Source organism: Sphaerodactylus townsendi, linkage group LG02 (genome assembly GCF_021028975.2).
Source record: "Sphaerodactylus townsendi isolate TG3544 linkage group LG02, MPM_Stown_v2.3, whole genome shotgun sequence".
Taxonomy (NCBI): domain Eukaryota; kingdom Metazoa; phylum Chordata; class Lepidosauria; order Squamata; family Sphaerodactylidae; genus Sphaerodactylus; species Sphaerodactylus townsendi.
The window spans coordinates 160,263,358-160,281,247 of NC_059426.1; the positions used below are offsets into that span (position 1 = coordinate 160,263,358).

At 82.2% G+C, this 17,890-nt stretch overlaps 1 protein-coding gene across 4 annotated transcripts in view; it reads left to right on the top strand.

The window, feature by feature from the left end:
• The window catches only part of WDR25 (WD repeat domain 25), a 126,566-nt gene that overhangs the window by 1,674 nt on the left and 107,002 nt on the right, over positions 1 to 17,890 (top strand). For all 4 annotated transcript variants that reach the window (XM_048486509.1, XM_048486508.1, XM_048486510.1 and 1 more), the window contains exon 2: positions 905 to 1,642. In XM_048486509.1, the coding sequence (XP_048342466.1) occupies positions 965 to 1,642 (678 nt within the window). In that variant the 5' untranslated portion in view covers positions 905 to 964. The remainder of the gene's footprint in view (positions 1 to 904; positions 1,643 to 17,890) is intronic.

Genomic DNA, 17,890 nt, shown 5'->3' on the forward strand with positions numbered 1-17,890 from the left:
AGGTTGAGAGAGAATAACGAGGCTGAGGTAATCCATTAACTTTCCTACTATTTAAGGGCTTTAACCTAGAACTCTCCAGCCTGTTTGTTTCTAGCATCCACACTATATAAGGTTTTTTGGGATGATTGTCATAGGCCAACCTGGTATTAATAGTATTTACAATGAAGTGTGAGTAAGACTTGTAAAATGACCAATGGAGAATGTAGTGAGCAGAGTGATAACACTCTATGAATCAGGGCTAGTGTCCACATTCCTTGAGGTGAGGCAGCTTCCAGGGCCTGGAGCTCTAAATAGGACCCGTGGCCACTGACCTCATAACCTAGAAGAAGAGTTTGGATTTATACCCCACCTTTCTCTCCTGTAAGGAGACTCAAGGTAGCTTACAAGCTCCTTTCCCTTCATCTCCCCACACCTTGTGAGGTAGGTGGGGCTGAGAGAGTTCCGAAGAACTGTGACTAGCCCAAGGTCACTCAGCAGGAATGTAGGAGTGCGGAAACACACCTACTTTTCTCTACCCTGCTTACTTGTGAGTTCTTTTTCACCAACATTCCTGGCTGTGTGTGCTGCCCAGCATTGGCTGATAGGCGCTTTCAGTTGTATGAACTGCCCAGAACAATTGGACAAAGGGTTAGCATGTGTTTGAACTTGGGGAGTAGGTGTGGGAAGGACGCCCAGGTGAGAGCACATGGGTGAGGTGGAAGGGAGGCACAGGCAGGGTGCCTGGTGGGCGATTAAAGGGAACCAGCCCCCAAACCTTGGAACCAGCCCTAAGATGATGATCTAATATAGGGGTTAAACTTTGCATATTGAATTGGCAAGTGATTGTAAGAGCGCCTTGTGTTTCTTTGACAGACAACATTTACAGGGAAACATTGATTTGAAATGTCGATTCTTTTCATTGTAGAGACTATTCACCATGAGGCTGTGAAGGCAGAAGCTGCAGAATTTTCACATAACTGACTCAATGAGCTCATTAGTCGCATATGATGATTCGGACTCTGAGACAGATACTGGTACATCCGAAGATGCTCTTCACGGTGAAGCTAACCTTGCAAGTCCCACTATGACTACTGTGGGGTCCAGGAGTGGATTTGACGCAATTTCGGAGAGGCGAATCCAATCTGTAGACTACACAGCTGGCTCCACAAAGAATGTCTTCCACAACGATCCCCTTTTATATCACATGCAGGCAGATAAAAAGTCTTCGGCAGTAGCACATCCTGCTGCATTACAGATGGCTACTTGTAGTCCGGGGCAGTGGTTGAGTTCCATGCAGAAGCCTCGAGTACTTTCTGAAAATGAGAATTATTCTCAGAAGAGGGCCCCTGGGGACTGTGAACCTACTTTGCAAGGGCTGAGACCATACATTCCCAAGAGACTGAGACAGGAAAAAGACCCTAAAGAGGGTGGAGACAGTGCAAATAAGTCAGCCAACCTTGGTGTTGCAGGAGATGGAATGTCCATTGAAATTTCCAAATACATCGTGCCATACATAGGATCTAACTATGGCGTCACAGCAATTCCCACCAGCTTGGTGTTCCATATGTCTGAGCACAGAGATCCCGTCAACGTTGTCCGATGGTGTCCTGTACAGAAGTGGGGTCACATGTTGCTTTCTGCATCTATGGATAAAACTGTCAAGGTAATTCAGAACAGAATGGATGAGTTTGCATCATTCCCTGCTTACAGACAAAAGGAACGAATGCTTTCTAGATGGAGGATAAAATATGAAATTCAGTGCATTGTGAGACACACCGTGAGCCTTTCTTCCCCCATGGTGCATGTTATTTTTGTAGTAAAGTGTTTTTGCATCAAACTAGTGTGAAGGTTGTGTGAAGGTTTGTACTGTGCTGATTTCTGTACATTGAAGGGGTGGATAAAAAGCACAGCCACTGGAGAACTCGATGATCAGTGCCAGTTTGGGTTGCAGAAAAACTGGAAATTGAGAGATTGTAGCAGTGTAATTCCTTTCCATCTGTCCTGAGTCATTTGGATATTTTTCTAGCTCTGTTCATGGTTTTGGGGAGGAAGGGGGCAGTGGAATCGCTTCGTGTAGTTTCAAGAGGACAAACCCAAGTTCAGAGGAATTTTGATGTTGCTGATGGAGGGTTGCTGCCATATAGCCCTTAATGGTCTGGGAACTCTCATATTTATGGGACCGCCTTTCCTGTTGTAATCCCCTGCACTCCCTCCAGTCGTCCTCTAGGGGGCATTTTGCAGGTGCCTGGCCCCAGGGTGGCTCAGTTAGCTCTCACCACGGTTGCCTGATTCATTGTTTTTCTGCATCCTGTTTCTCTGGCTCCACCTTTAGCATAATCTAATTTTTTTTTGTTTCCGCAAGCTTGTGACTTAGACAATGGTTTCAGGGAGTCATACGTTTTACAGCAGGAAGGAAAGCCTTTTACAGAAAATCAAAATCAAACCTAAATTCTACTAGCATTATATATCTATTAAAACAAAATAATTATTATCTGTCCCTCTGGTTACAACCCTATGGGGTTGCCATAAACTGGCTGCAACATGACAACTTTTTCTACCACTCCACTACCCCACTACCAAATGTGGCGTTTCTGCATGAAACAAGGATGGTGAAGGGTATTATCTTCATGATTTTCTTTTCCTTTCAGTCTTGTAAGAGCTCTTGAGAGTGTGAACTCATAATTGATGTTGACTGTCCAGAAGTTGTTTTAAACGTCTCACTAATAATGGAATTGTGTCTTTAGGAACATACACGTGTGCCACTGTAAGGTAATAATGCTAGACTGCTGTATTAGGGAATTTGGAAACATTGAAATCTTAAAAGCCTTATCCTGAACCCAGTGGCAGTCAGAGGGCAAATGAACTACGTGGACTGACAGTAGTAGATCCACTTTAAAACTTGCCCTGGTTTTACTCCAGGACTTGTTTGTAATATTCTTCACTGGTTTTGTTTCCTCCTTTGAATTATGTCCCGTTGCTTCCTTCTTGAATCTAAATCAGAATCAGCTTTCAAACAGTGTTTGAACTTTTTAAAGGTTTTGTATCCCTTAATGAACTATTTGTTTGCTGACCTTTGCTAAAGGGGTTCTAAACTGTTGGGTCTTCACTTTAATTATTCCGTAGCAAACAAAGCCTTTGTTGCTATTGCTCTAGCCATAATGTCTGGTGTTGGTGTCCCATTATAGGTGACTCATGCTGGTATCCTATTAAGAAGGCAACAAATGATCGCTTATGTACCTGTTGCCGCTCCTGGGGTTCAGAAACTAGATTTTCCAACTCCACACCAAGATATTTGATGTTTGCTGCTTTGAGGACTGTATTTGGCTGGGAAGGTGGCATTTCCAAAATAAAATAAATTACTGGCCTTACAATCATATTTCTGAGTGGATTCATTTTGAAACCAACCTCACACTTTGTACAGAGGGTATGAAAAAAAAGCGTTCAAGTCCTTCAATACTGATTAGAATTGGACTCAGAGGTGTTATTTACTGACAAGGTAAAATTAAGGAGGGGAAAATGATGGACGTTATTTACTTCCAATCTCTTACTAAGGCTTTGTTAGGTCTCCTGGGCAAGAAACCAGGAAACTGATTTAGTCTTTGAACTGAGATCAACTTGTATAAAATGCCCTTCAAGGAGCTATCAGTAGAGTGTGTAAGATTAATAGACAATTATTCTAGGAATTTCCCACCATGCTGACTTTTCATGAATCTGTATGAGTAATAGAGATTTCAGATAATAGTCCTCCGCAAGGTGGCCTGATCCCATTCTCTGCTTTAGTTGCGCCGGAGGGAAACTGGCATTGTAATATCTCAGGCCAGTGGGGCAGAGATAGCATTTATTAATTTAAAATGTGTACACCCCCACCTCTCTCTATAATATCTGTACGTTGCTTTACAACAACAAGGATCCCAAAATGAATAAAACAGCAAGGAAAAAGGATAAGCTGCAAAAATCCAGCGCATGTGCTATGAAACAACTGGAAACAGAATCAGATGTAACTTGGGCCACCCTTAACATTCTAAGCAGTCCACATATTTAGGTGTCAAACTCGCAGCCCTCCAGATGTTATTACCCCCCCCCCCCCCCACCCCCCCCCCCCCCCACCCCCCCCCCCCCCCACCCCCCCCCCCCCCCACCCCCCCCCCCCCCCACCCCCCCCCCCCCCCACCCCCCCCCCCCCCCACCCCCCCCCCCCCCCACCCCCCCCCCCCCCCACCCCCCCCCCCCCCCACCCCCCCCCCCCCCCACCCCCCCCCCCCCCCACCCCCCCCCCCCCCCACCCCCCCCCCCCCCCACCCCCCCCCCCCCCCACCCCCCCCCCCCCCCACCCCCCCCCCCCCCCACCCCCCCCCCCCCCCACCCCCCCCCCCCCCCACCCCCCCCCCCCCCCACCCCCCCCCCCCCCCACCCCCCCCCCCCCCCACCCCCCCCCCCCCCCACCCCCCCCCCCCCCCACCCCCCCCCCCCCCCACCCCCCCCCCCCCCCACCCCCCCCCCCCCCCACCCCCCCCCCCCCCCACCCCCCCCCCCCCCCACCCCCCCCCCCCCCCACCCCCCCCCCCCCCCACCCCCCCCCCCCCCCACCCCCCCCCCCCCCCACCCCCCCCCCCCCCCACCCCCCCCCCCCCCCACCCCCCCCCCCCCCCACCCCCCCCCCCCCCCACCCCCCCCCCCCCCCACCCCCCCCCCCCCCCACCCCCCCCCCCCCCCACCCCCCCCCCCCCCCACCCCCCCCCCCCCCCACCCCCCCCCCCCCCCACCCCCCCCCCCCCCCACCCCCCCCCCCCCCCACCCCCCCCCCCCCCCACCCCCCCCCCCCCCCACCCCCCCCCCCCCCCACCCCCCCCCCCCCCCACCCCCCCCCCCCCCCACCCCCCCCCCCCCCCACCCCCCCCCCCCCCCACCCCCCCCCCCCCCCACCCCCCCCCCCCCCCACCCCCCCCCCCCCCCACCCCCCCCCCCCCCCACCCCCCCCCCCCCCCACCCCCCCCCCCCCCCACCCCCCCCCCCCCCCACCCCCCCCCCCCCCCACCCCCCCCCCCCCCCACCCCCCCCCCCCCCCACCCCCCCCCCCCCCCACCCCCCCCCCCCCCCACCCCCCCCCCCCCCCACCCCCCCCCCCCCCCACCCCCCCCCCCCCCCACCCCCCCCCCCCCCCACCCCCCCCCCCCCCCACCCCCCCCCCCCCCCACCCCCCCCCCCCCCCACCCCCCCCCCCCCCCACCCCCCCCCCCCCCCACCCCCCCCCCCCCCCACCCCCCCCCCCCCCCACCCCCCCCCCCCCCCACCCCCCCCCCCCCCCACCCCCCCCCCCCCCCACCCCCCCCCCCCCCCACCCCCCCCCCCCCCCACCCCCCCCCCCCCCCACCCCCCCCCCCCCCCACCCCCCCCCCCCCCCACCCCCCCCCCCCCCCACCCCCCCCCCCCCCCACCCCCCCCCCCCCCCACCCCCCCCCCCCCCCACCCCCCCCCCCCCCCACCCCCCCCCCCCCCCACCCCCCCCCCCCCCCACCCCCCCCCCCCCCCACCCCCCCCCCCCCCCACCCCCCCCCCCCCCCACCCCCCCCCCCCCCCACCCCCCCCCCCCCCCACCCCCCCCCCCCCCCACCCCCCCCCCCCCCCACCCCCCCCCCCCCCCACCCCCCCCCCCCCCCACCCCCCCCCCCCCCCACCCCCCCCCCCCCCCACCCCCCCCCCCCCCCACCCCCCCCCCCCCCCACCCCCCCCCCCCCCCACCCCCCCCCCCCCCCACCCCCCCCCCCCCCCACCCCCCCCCCCCCCCACCCCCCCCCCCCCCCACCCCCCCCCCCCCCCACCCCCCCCCCCCCCCACCCCCCCCCCCCCCCACCCCCCCCCCCCCCCACCCCCCCCCCCCCCCACCCCCCCCCCCCCCCACCCCCCCCCCCCCCCACCCCCCCCCCCCCCCACCCCCCCCCCCCCCCACCCCCCCCCCCCCCCACCCCCCCCCCCCCCCACCCCCCCCCCCCCCCACCCCCCCCCCCCCCCACCCCCCCCCCCCCCCACCCCCCCCCCCCCCCACCCCCCCCCCCCCCCACCCCCCCCCCCCCCCACCCCCCCCCCCCCCCACCCCCCCCCCCCCCCACCCCCCCCCCCCCCCACCCCCCCCCCCCCCCACCCCCCCCCCCCCCCACCCCCCCCCCCCCCCACCCCCCCCCCCCCCCACCCCCCCCCCCCCCCACCCCCCCCCCCCCCCACCCCCCCCCCCCCCCACCCCCCCCCCCCCCCACCCCCCCCCCCCCCCACCCCCCCCCCCCCCCACCCCCCCCCCCCCCCACCCCCCCCCCCCCCCACCCCCCCCCCCCCCCACCCCCCCCCCCCCCCACCCCCCCCCCCCCCCACCCCCCCCCCCCCCCACCCCCCCCCCCCCCCACCCCCCCCCCCCCCCACCCCCCCCCCCCCCCACCCCCCCCCCCCCCCACCCCCCCCCCCCCCCACCCCCCCCCCCCCCCACCCCCCCCCCCCCCCACCCCCCCCCCCCCCCACCCCCCCCCCCCCCCACCCCCCCCCCCCCCCACCCCCCCCCCCCCCCACCCCCCCCCCCCCCCACCCCCCCCCCCCCCCACCCCCCCCCCCCCCCACCCCCCCCCCCCCCCACCCCCCCCCCCCCCCACCCCCCCCCCCCCCCACCCCCCCCCCCCCCCACCCCCCCCCCCCCCCACCCCCCCCCCCCCCCACCCCCCCCCCCCCCCACCCCCCCCCCCCCCCACCCCCCCCCCCCCCCACCCCCCCCCCCCCCCACCCCCCCCCCCCCCCACCCCCCCCCCCCCCCACCCCCCCCCCCCCCCACCCCCCCCCCCCCCCACCCCCCCCCCCCCCCACCCCCCCCCCCCCCCACCCCCCCCCCCCCCCACCCCCCCCCCCCCCCACCCCCCCCCCCCCCCACCCCCCCCCCCCCCCACCCCCCCCCCCCCCCACCCCCCCCCCCCCCCACCCCCCCCCCCCCCCACCCCCCCCCCCCCCCACCCCCCCCCCCCCCCACCCCCCCCCCCCCCCACCCCCCCCCCCCCCCACCCCCCCCCCCCCCCACCCCCCCCCCCCCCCACCCCCCCCCCCCCCCACCCCCCCCCCCCCCCACCCCCCCCCCCCCCCACCCCCCCCCCCCCCCACCCCCCCCCCCCCCCACCCCCCCCCCCCCCCACCCCCCCCCCCCCCCACCCCCCCCCCCCCCCACCCCCCCCCCCCCCCACCCCCCCCCCCCCCCACCCCCCCCCCCCCCCACCCCCCCCCCCCCCCACCCCCCCCCCCCCCCACCCCCCCCCCCCCCCACCCCCCCCCCCCCCCACCCCCCCCCCCCCCCACCCCCCCCCCCCCCCACCCCCCCCCCCCCCCACCCCCCCCCCCCCCCACCCCCCCCCCCCCCCACCCCCCCCCCCCCCCACCCCCCCCCCCCCCCACCCCCCCCCCCCCCCACCCCCCCCCCCCCCCACCCCCCCCCCCCCCCACCCCCCCCCCCCCCCACCCCCCCCCCCCCCCACCCCCCCCCCCCCCCACCCCCCCCCCCCCCCACCCCCCCCCCCCCCCACCCCCCCCCCCCCCCACCCCCCCCCCCCCCCACCCCCCCCCCCCCCCACCCCCCCCCCCCCCCACCCCCCCCCCCCCCCACCCCCCCCCCCCCCCACCCCCCCCCCCCCCCACCCCCCCCCCCCCCCACCCCCCCCCCCCCCCACCCCCCCCCCCCCCCACCCCCCCCCCCCCCCACCCCCCCCCCCCCCCACCCCCCCCCCCCCCCACCCCCCCCCCCCCCCACCCCCCCCCCCCCCCACCCCCCCCCCCCCCCACCCCCCCCCCCCCCCACCCCCCCCCCCCCCCACCCCCCCCCCCCCCCACCCCCCCCCCCCCCCACCCCCCCCCCCCCCCACCCCCCCCCCCCCCCACCCCCCCCCCCCCCCACCCCCCCCCCCCCCCACCCCCCCCCCCCCCCACCCCCCCCCCCCCCCACCCCCCCCCCCCCCCACCCCCCCCCCCCCCCACCCCCCCCCCCCCCCACCCCCCCCCCCCCCCACCCCCCCCCCCCCCCACCCCCCCCCCCCCCCACCCCCCCCCCCCCCCACCCCCCCCCCCCCCCACCCCCCCCCCCCCCCACCCCCCCCCCCCCCCACCCCCCCCCCCCCCCACCCCCCCCCCCCCCCACCCCCCCCCCCCCCCACCCCCCCCCCCCCCCACCCCCCCCCCCCCCCACCCCCCCCCCCCCCCACCCCCCCCCCCCCCCACCCCCCCCCCCCCCCACCCCCCCCCCCCCCCACCCCCCCCCCCCCCCACCCCCCCCCCCCCCCACCCCCCCCCCCCCCCACCCCCCCCCCCCCCCACCCCCCCCCCCCCCCACCCCCCCCCCCCCCCACCCCCCCCCCCCCCCACCCCCCCCCCCCCCCACCCCCCCCCCCCCCCACCCCCCCCCCCCCCCACCCCCCCCCCCCCCCACCCCCCCCCCCCCCCACCCCCCCCCCCCCCCACCCCCCCCCCCCCCCACCCCCCCCCCCCCCCACCCCCCCCCCCCCCCACCCCCCCCCCCCCCCACCCCCCCCCCCCCCCACCCCCCCCCCCCCCCACCCCCCCCCCCCCCCACCCCCCCCCCCCCCCACCCCCCCCCCCCCCCACCCCCCCCCCCCCCCACCCCCCCCCCCCCCCACCCCCCCCCCCCCCCACCCCCCCCCCCCCCCACCCCCCCCCCCCCCCACCCCCCCCCCCCCCCACCCCCCCCCCCCCCCACCCCCCCCCCCCCCCACCCCCCCCCCCCCCCACCCCCCCCCCCCCCCACCCCCCCCCCCCCCCACCCCCCCCCCCCCCCACCCCCCCCCCCCCCCACCCCCCCCCCCCCCCACCCCCCCCCCCCCCCACCCCCCCCCCCCCCCACCCCCCCCCCCCCCCACCCCCCCCCCCCCCCACCCCCCCCCCCCCCCACCCCCCCCCCCCCCCACCCCCCCCCCCCCCCACCCCCCCCCCCCCCCACCCCCCCCCCCCCCCACCCCCCCCCCCCCCCACCCCCCCCCCCCCCCACCCCCCCCCCCCCCCACCCCCCCCCCCCCCCACCCCCCCCCCCCCCCACCCCCCCCCCCCCCCACCCCCCCCCCCCCCCACCCCCCCCCCCCCCCACCCCCCCCCCCCCCCACCCCCCCCCCCCCCCACCCCCCCCCCCCCCCACCCCCCCCCCCCCCCACCCCCCCCCCCCCCCACCCCCCCCCCCCCCCACCCCCCCCCCCCCCCACCCCCCCCCCCCCCCACCCCCCCCCCCCCCCACCCCCCCCCCCCCCCACCCCCCCCCCCCCCCACCCCCCCCCCCCCCCACCCCCCCCCCCCCCCACCCCCCCCCCCCCCCACCCCCCCCCCCCCCCACCCCCCCCCCCCCCCACCCCCCCCCCCCCCCACCCCCCCCCCCCCCCACCCCCCCCCCCCCCCACCCCCCCCCCCCCCCACCCCCCCCCCCCCCCACCCCCCCCCCCCCCCACCCCCCCCCCCCCCCACCCCCCCCCCCCCCCACCCCCCCCCCCCCCCACCCCCCCCCCCCCCCACCCCCCCCCCCCCCCACCCCCCCCCCCCCCCACCCCCCCCCCCCCCCACCCCCCCCCCCCCCCACCCCCCCCCCCCCCCACCCCCCCCCCCCCCCACCCCCCCCCCCCCCCACCCCCCCCCCCCCCCACCCCCCCCCCCCCCCACCCCCCCCCCCCCCCACCCCCCCCCCCCCCCACCCCCCCCCCCCCCCACCCCCCCCCCCCCCCACCCCCCCCCCCCCCCACCCCCCCCCCCCCCCACCCCCCCCCCCCCCCACCCCCCCCCCCCCCCACCCCCCCCCCCCCCCACCCCCCCCCCCCCCCACCCCCCCCCCCCCCCACCCCCCCCCCCCCCCACCCCCCCCCCCCCCCACCCCCCCCCCCCCCCACCCCCCCCCCCCCCCACCCCCCCCCCCCCCCACCCCCCCCCCCCCCCACCCCCCCCCCCCCCCACCCCCCCCCCCCCCCACCCCCCCCCCCCCCCACCCCCCCCCCCCCCCACCCCCCCCCCCCCCCACCCCCCCCCCCCCCCACCCCCCCCCCCCCCCACCCCCCCCCCCCCCCACCCCCCCCCCCCCCCACCCCCCCCCCCCCCCACCCCCCCCCCCCCCCACCCCCCCCCCCCCCCACCCCCCCCCCCCCCCACCCCCCCCCCCCCCCACCCCCCCCCCCCCCCACCCCCCCCCCCCCCCACCCCCCCCCCCCCCCACCCCCCCCCCCCCCCACCCCCCCCCCCCCCCACCCCCCCCCCCCCCCACCCCCCCCCCCCCCCACCCCCCCCCCCCCCCACCCCCCCCCCCCCCCACCCCCCCCCCCCCCCACCCCCCCCCCCCCCCACCCCCCCCCCCCCCCACCCCCCCCCCCCCCCACCCCCCCCCCCCCCCACCCCCCCCCCCCCCCACCCCCCCCCCCCCCCACCCCCCCCCCCCCCCACCCCCCCCCCCCCCCACCCCCCCCCCCCCCCACCCCCCCCCCCCCCCACCCCCCCCCCCCCCCACCCCCCCCCCCCCCCACCCCCCCCCCCCCCCACCCCCCCCCCCCCCCACCCCCCCCCCCCCCCACCCCCCCCCCCCCCCACCCCCCCCCCCCCCCACCCCCCCCCCCCCCCACCCCCCCCCCCCCCCACCCCCCCCCCCCCCCACCCCCCCCCCCCCCCACCCCCCCCCCCCCCCACCCCCCCCCCCCCCCACCCCCCCCCCCCCCCACCCCCCCCCCCCCCCACCCCCCCCCCCCCCCACCCCCCCCCCCCCCCACCCCCCCCCCCCCCCACCCCCCCCCCCCCCCACCCCCCCCCCCCCCCACCCCCCCCCCCCCCCACCCCCCCCCCCCCCCACCCCCCCCCCCCCCCACCCCCCCCCCCCCCCACCCCCCCCCCCCCCCACCCCCCCCCCCCCCCACCCCCCCCCCCCCCCACCCCCCCCCCCCCCCACCCCCCCCCCCCCCCACCCCCCCCCCCCCCCACCCCCCCCCCCCCCCACCCCCCCCCCCCCCCACCCCCCCCCCCCCCCACCCCCCCCCCCCCCCACCCCCCCCCCCCCCCACCCCCCCCCCCCCCCACCCCCCCCCCCCCCCACCCCCCCCCCCCCCCACCCCCCCCCCCCCCCACCCCCCCCCCCCCCCACCCCCCCCCCCCCCCACCCCCCCCCCCCCCCACCCCCCCCCCCCCCCACCCCCCCCCCCCCCCACCCCCCCCCCCCCCCACCCCCCCCCCCCCCCACCCCCCCCCCCCCCCACCCCCCCCCCCCCCCACCCCCCCCCCCCCCCACCCCCCCCCCCCCCCACCCCCCCCCCCCCCCACCCCCCCCCCCCCCCACCCCCCCCCCCCCCCACCCCCCCCCCCCCCCACCCCCCCCCCCCCCCACCCCCCCCCCCCCCCACCCCCCCCCCCCCCCACCCCCCCCCCCCCCCACCCCCCCCCCCCCCCACCCCCCCCCCCCCCCACCCCCCCCCCCCCCCACCCCCCCCCCCCCCCACCCCCCCCCCCCCCCACCCCCCCCCCCCCCCACCCCCCCCCCCCCCCACCCCCCCCCCCCCCCACCCCCCCCCCCCCCCACCCCCCCCCCCCCCCACCCCCCCCCCCCCCCACCCCCCCCCCCCCCCACCCCCCCCCCCCCCCACCCCCCCCCCCCCCCACCCCCCCCCCCCCCCACCCCCCCCCCCCCCCACCCCCCCCCCCCCCCACCCCCCCCCCCCCCCACCCCCCCCCCCCCCCACCCCCCCCCCCCCCCACCCCCCCCCCCCCCCACCCCCCCCCCCCCCCACCCCCCCCCCCCCCCACCCCCCCCCCCCCCCACCCCCCCCCCCCCCCACCCCCCCCCCCCCCCACCCCCCCCCCCCCCCACCCCCCCCCCCCCCCACCCCCCCCCCCCCCCACCCCCCCCCCCCCCCACCCCCCCCCCCCCCCACCCCCCCCCCCCCCCACCCCCCCCCCCCCCCACCCCCCCCCCCCCCCACCCCCCCCCCCCCCCACCCCCCCCCCCCCCCACCCCCCCCCCCCCCCACCCCCCCCCCCCCCCACCCCCCCCCCCCCCCACCCCCCCCCCCCCCCACCCCCCCCCCCCCCCACCCCCCCCCCCCCCCACCCCCCCCCCCCCCCACCCCCCCCCCCCCCCACCCCCCCCCCCCCCCACCCCCCCCCCCCCCCACCCCCCCCCCCCCCCACCCCCCCCCCCCCCCACCCCCCCCCCCCCCCACCCCCCCCCCCCCCCACCCCCCCCCCCCCCCACCCCCCCCCCCCCCCACCCCCCCCCCCCCCCACCCCCCCCCCCCCCCACCCCCCCCCCCCCCCACCCCCCCCCCCCCCCACCCCCCCCCCCCCCCACCCCCCCCCCCCCCCACCCCCCCCCCCCCCCACCCCCCCCCCCCCCCACCCCCCCCCCCCCCCACCCCCCCCCCCCCCCACCCCCCCCCCCCCCCACCCCCCCCCCCCCCCACCCCCCCCCCCCCCCACCCCCCCCCCCCCCCACCCCCCCCCCCCCCCACCCCCCCCCCCCCCCACCCCCCCCCCCCCCCACCCCCCCCCCCCCCCACCCCCCCCCCCCCCCACCCCCCCCCCCCCCCACCCCCCCCCCCCCCCACCCCCCCCCCCCCCCACCCCCCCCCCCCCCCACCCCCCCCCCCCCCCACCCCCCCCCCCCCCCACCCCCCCCCCCCCCCACCCCCCCCCCCCCCCACCCCCCCCCCCCCCCACCCCCCCCCCCCCCCACCCCCCCCCCCCCCCACCCCCCCCCCCCCCCACCCCCCCCCCCCCCCACCCCCCCCCCCCCCCACCCCCCCCCCCCCCCACCCCCCCCCCCCCCCACCCCCCCCCCCCCCCACCCCCCCCCCCCCCCACCCCCCCCCCCCCCCACCCCCCCCCCCCCCCACCCCCCCCCCCCCCCACCCCCCCCCCCCCCCACCCCCCCCCCCCCCCACCCCCCCCCCCCCCCACCCCCCCCCCCCCCCACCCCCCCCCCCCCCCACCCCCCCCCCCCCCCACCCCCCCCCCCCCCCACCCCCCCCCCCCCCCACCCCCCCCCCCCCCCACCCCCCCCCCCCCCCACCCCCCCCCCCCCCCACCCCCCCCCCCCCCCACCCCCCCCCCCCCCCACCCCCCCCCCCCCCCACCCCCCCCCCCCCCCACCCCCCCCCCCCCCCACCCCCCCCCCCCCCCACCCCCCCCCCCCCCCACCCCCCCCCCCCCCCACCCCCCCCCCCCCCCACCCCCCCCCCCCCCCACCCCCCCCCCCCCCCACCCCCCCCCCCCCCCACCCCCCCCCCCCCCCACCCCCCCCCCCCCCCACCCCCCCCCCCCCCCACCCCCCCCCCCCCCCACCCCCCCCCCCCCCCACCCCCCCCCCCCCCCACCCCCCCCCCCCCCCACCCCCCCCCCCCCCCACCCCCCCCCCCCCCCACCCCCCCCCCCCCCCACCCCCCCCCCCCCCCACCCCCCCCCCCCCCCACCCCCCCCCCCCCCCACCCCCCCCCCCCCCCACCCCCCCCCCCCCCCACCCCCCCCCCCCCCCACCCCCCCCCCCCCCCACCCCCCCCCCCCCCCACCCCCCCCCCCCCCCACCCCCCCCCCCCCCCACCCCCCCCCCCCCCCACCCCCCCCCCCCCCCACCCCCCCCCCCCCCCACCCCCCCCCCCCCCCACCCCCCCCCCCCCCCACCCCCCCCCCCCCCCACCCCCCCCCCCCCCCACCCCCCCCCCCCCCCACCCCCCCCCCCCCCCACCCCCCCCCCCCCCCACCCCCCCCCCCCCCCACCCCCCCCCCCCCCCACCCCCCCCCCCCCCCACCCCCCCCCCCCCCCACCCCCCCCCCCCCCCACCCCCCCCCCCCCCCACCCCCCCCCCCCCCCACCCCCCCCCCCCCCCACCCCCCCCCCCCCCCACCCCCCCCCCCCCCCACCCCCCCCCCCCCCCACCCCCCCCCCCCCCCACCCCCCCCCCCCCCCACCCCCCCCCCCCCCCACCCCCCCCCCCCCCCACCCCCCCCCCCCCCCACCCCCCCCCCCCCCCACCCCCCCCCCCCCCCACCCCCCCCCCCCCCCACCCCCCCCCCCCCCCACCCCCCCCCCCCCCCACCCCCCCCCCCCCCCACCCCCCCCCCCCCCCACCCCCCCCCCCCCCCACCCCCCCCCCCCCCCACCCCCCCCCCCCCCCACCCCCCCCCCCCCCCACCCCCCCCCCCCCCCACCCCCCCCCCCCCCCACCCCCCCCCCCCCCCACCCCCCCCCCCCCCCACCCCCCCCCCCCCCCACCCCCCCCCCCCCCCACCCCCCCCCCCCCCCACCCCCCCCCCCCCCCACCCCCCCCCCCCCCCACCCCCCCCCCCCCCCACCCCCCCCCCCCCCCACCCCCCCCCCCCCCCACCCCCCCCCCCCCCCACCCCCCCCCCCCCCCACCCCCCCCCCCCCCCACCCCCCCCCCCCCCCACCCCCCCCCCCCCCCACCCCCCCCCCCCCCCACCCCCCCCCCCCCCCACCCCCCCCCCCCCCCACCCCCCCCCCCCCCCACCCCCCCCCCCCCCCACCCCCCCCCCCCCCCACCCCCCCCCCCCCCCACCCCCCCCCCCCCCCACCCCCCCCCCCCCCCACCCCCCCCCCCCCCCACCCCCCCCCCCCCCCACCCCCCCCCCCCCCCACCCCCCCCCCCCCCCACCCCCCCCCCCCCCCACCCCCCCCCCCCCCCACCCCCCCCCCCCCCCACCCCCCCCCCCCCCCACCCCCCCCCCCCCCCACCCCCCCCCCCCCCCACCCCCCCCCCCCCCCACCCCCCCCCCCCCCCACCCCCCCCCCCCCCCACCCCCCCCCCCCCCCACCCCCCCCCCCCCCCACCCCCCCCCCCCCCCACCCCCCCCCCCCCCCACCCCCCCCCCCCCCCACCCCCCCCCCCCCCCACCCCCCCCCCCCCCCACCCCCCCCCCCCCCCACCCCCCCCCCCCCCCACCCCCCCCCCCCCCCACCCCCCCCCCCCCCCACCCCCCCCCCCCCCCACCCCCCCCCCCCCCCACCCCCCCCCCCCCCCACCCCCCCCCCCCCCCACCCCCCCCCCCCCCCACCCCCCCCCCCCCCCACCCCCCCCCCCCCCCACCCCCCCCCCCCCCCACCCCCCCCCCCCCCCACCCCCCCCCCCCCCCACCCCCCCCCCCCCCCACCCCCCCCCCCCCCCACCCCCCCCCCCCCCCACCCCCCCCCCCCCCCACCCCCCCCCCCCCCCACCCCCCCCCCCCCCCACCCCCCCCCCCCCCCACCCCCCCCCCCCCCCACCCCCCCCCCCCCCCACCCCCCCCCCCCCCCACCCCCCCCCCCCCCCACCCCCCCCCCCCCCCACCCCCCCCCCCCCCCACCCCCCCCCCCCCCCACCCCCCCCCCCCCCCACCCCCCCCCCCCCCCACCCCCCCCCCCCCCCACCCCCCCCCCCCCCCACCCCCCCCCCCCCCCACCCCCCCCCCCCCCCACCCCCCCCCCCCCCCACCCCCCCCCCCCCCCACCCCCCCCCCCCCCCACCCCCCCCCCCCCCCACCCCCCCCCCCCCCCACCCCCCCCCCCCCCCACCCCCCCCCCCCCCCACCCCCCCCCCCCCCCACCCCCCCCCCCCCCCACCCCCCCCCCCCCCCACCCCCCCCCCCCCCCACCCCCCCCCCCCCCCACCCCCCCCCCCCCCCACCCCCCCCCCCCCCCACCCCCCCCCCCCCCCACCCCCCCCCCCCCCCACCCCCCCCCCCCCCCACCCCCCCCCCCCCCCACCCCCCCCCCCCCCCACCCCCCCCCCCCCCCACCCCCCCCCCCCCCCACCCCCCCCCCCCCCCACCCCCCCCCCCCCCCACCCCCCCCCCCCCCCACCCCCCCCCCCCCCCACCCCCCCCCCCCCCCACCCCCCCCCCCCCCCACCCCCCCCCCCCCCCACCCCCCCCCCCCCCCACCCCCCCCCCCCCCCACCCCCCCCCCCCCCCACCCCCCCCCCCCCCCACCCCCCCCCCCCCCCACCCCCCCCCCCCCCCACCCCCCCCCCCCCCCACCCCCCCCCCCCCCCACCCCCCCCCCCCCCCACCCCCCCCCCCCCCCACCCCCCCCCCCCCCCACCCCCCCCCCCCCCCACCCCCCCCCCCCCCCACCCCCCCCCCCCCCCACCCCCCCCCCCCCCCACCCCCCCCCCCCCCCACCCCCCCCCCCCCCCACCCCCCCCCCCCCCCACCCCCCCCCCCCCCCACCCCCCCCCCCCCCCACCCCCCCCCCCCCCCACCCCCCCCCCCCCCCACCCCCCCCCCCCCCCACCCCCCCCCCCCCCCACCCCCCCCCCCCCCCACCCCCCCCCCCCCCCACCCCCCCCCCCCCCCACCCCCCCCCCCCCCCACCCCCCCCCCCCCCCACCCCCCCCCCCCCCCACCCCCCCCCCCCCCCACCCCCCCCCCCCCCCACCCCCCCCCCCCCCCACCCCCCCCCCCCCCCACCCCCCCCCCCCCCCACCCCCCCCCCCCCCCACCCCCCCCCCCCCCCACCCCCCCCCCCCCCCACCCCCCCCCCCCCCCACCCCCCCCCCCCCCCACCCCCCCCCCCCCCCACCCCCCCCCCCCCCCACCCCCCCCCCCCCCCACCCCCCCCCCCCCCCACCCCCCCCCCCCCCCACCCCCCCCCCCCCCCACCCCCCCCCCCCCCCACCCCCCCCCCCCCCCACCCCCCCCCCCCCCCACCCCCCCCCCCCCCCACCCCCCCCCCCCCCCACCCCCCCCCCCCCCCACCCCCCCCCCCCCCCACCCCCCCCCCCCCCCACCCCCCCCCCCCCCCACCCCCCCCCCCCCCCACCCCCCCCCCCCCCCACCCCCCCCCCCCCCCACCCCCCCCCCCCCCCACCCCCCCCCCCCCCCACCCCCCCCCCCCCCCACCCCCCCCCCCCCCCACCCCCCCCCCCCCCCACCCCCCCCCCCCCCCACCCCCCCCCCCCCCCACCCCCCCCCCCCCCCACCCCCCCCCCCCCCCACCCCCCCCCCCCCCCACCCCCCCCCCCCCCCACCCCCCCCCCCCCCCACCCCCCCCCCCCCCCACCCCCCCCCCCCCCCACCCCCCCCCCCCCCCACCCCCCCCCCCCCCCACCCCCCCCCCCCCCCACCCCCCCCCCCCCCCACCCCCCCCCCCCCCCACCCCCCCCCCCCCCCACCCCCCCCCCCCCCCACCCCCCCCCCCCCCCACCCCCCCCCCCCCCCACCCCCCCCCCCCCCCACCCCCCCCCCCCCCCACCCCCCCCCCCCCCCACCCCCCCCCCCCCCCACCCCCCCCCCCCCCCACCCCCCCCCCCCCCCACCCCCCCCCCCCCCCACCCCCCCCCCCCCCCACCCCCCCCCCCCCCCACCCCCCCCCCCCCCCACCCCCCCCCCCCCCCACCCCCCCCCCCCCCCACCCCCCCCCCCCCCCACCCCCCCCCCCCCCCACCCCCCCCCCCCCCCACCCCCCCCCCCCCCCACCCCCCCCCCCCCCCACCCCCCCCCCCCCCCACCCCCCCCCCCCCCCACCCCCCCCCCCCCCCACCCCCCCCCCCCCCCACCCCCCCCCCCCCCCACCCCCCCCCCCCCCCACCCCCCCCCCCCCCCACCCCCCCCCCCCCCCACCCCCCCCCCCCCCCACCCCCCCCCCCCCCCACCCCCCCCCCCCCCCACCCCCCCCCCCCCCCACCCCCCCCCCCCCCCACCCCCCCCCCCCCCCACCCCCCCCCCCCCCCACCCCCCCCCCCCCCCACCCCCCCCCCCCCCCACCCCCCCCCCCCCCCACCCCCCCCCCCCCCCACCCCCCCCCCCCCCCACCCCCCCCCCCCCCCACCCCCCCCCCCCCCCACCCCCCCCCCCCCCCACCCCCCCCCCCCCCCACCCCCCCCCCCCCCCACCCCCCCCCCCCCCCACCCCCCCCCCCCCCCACCCCCCCCCCCCC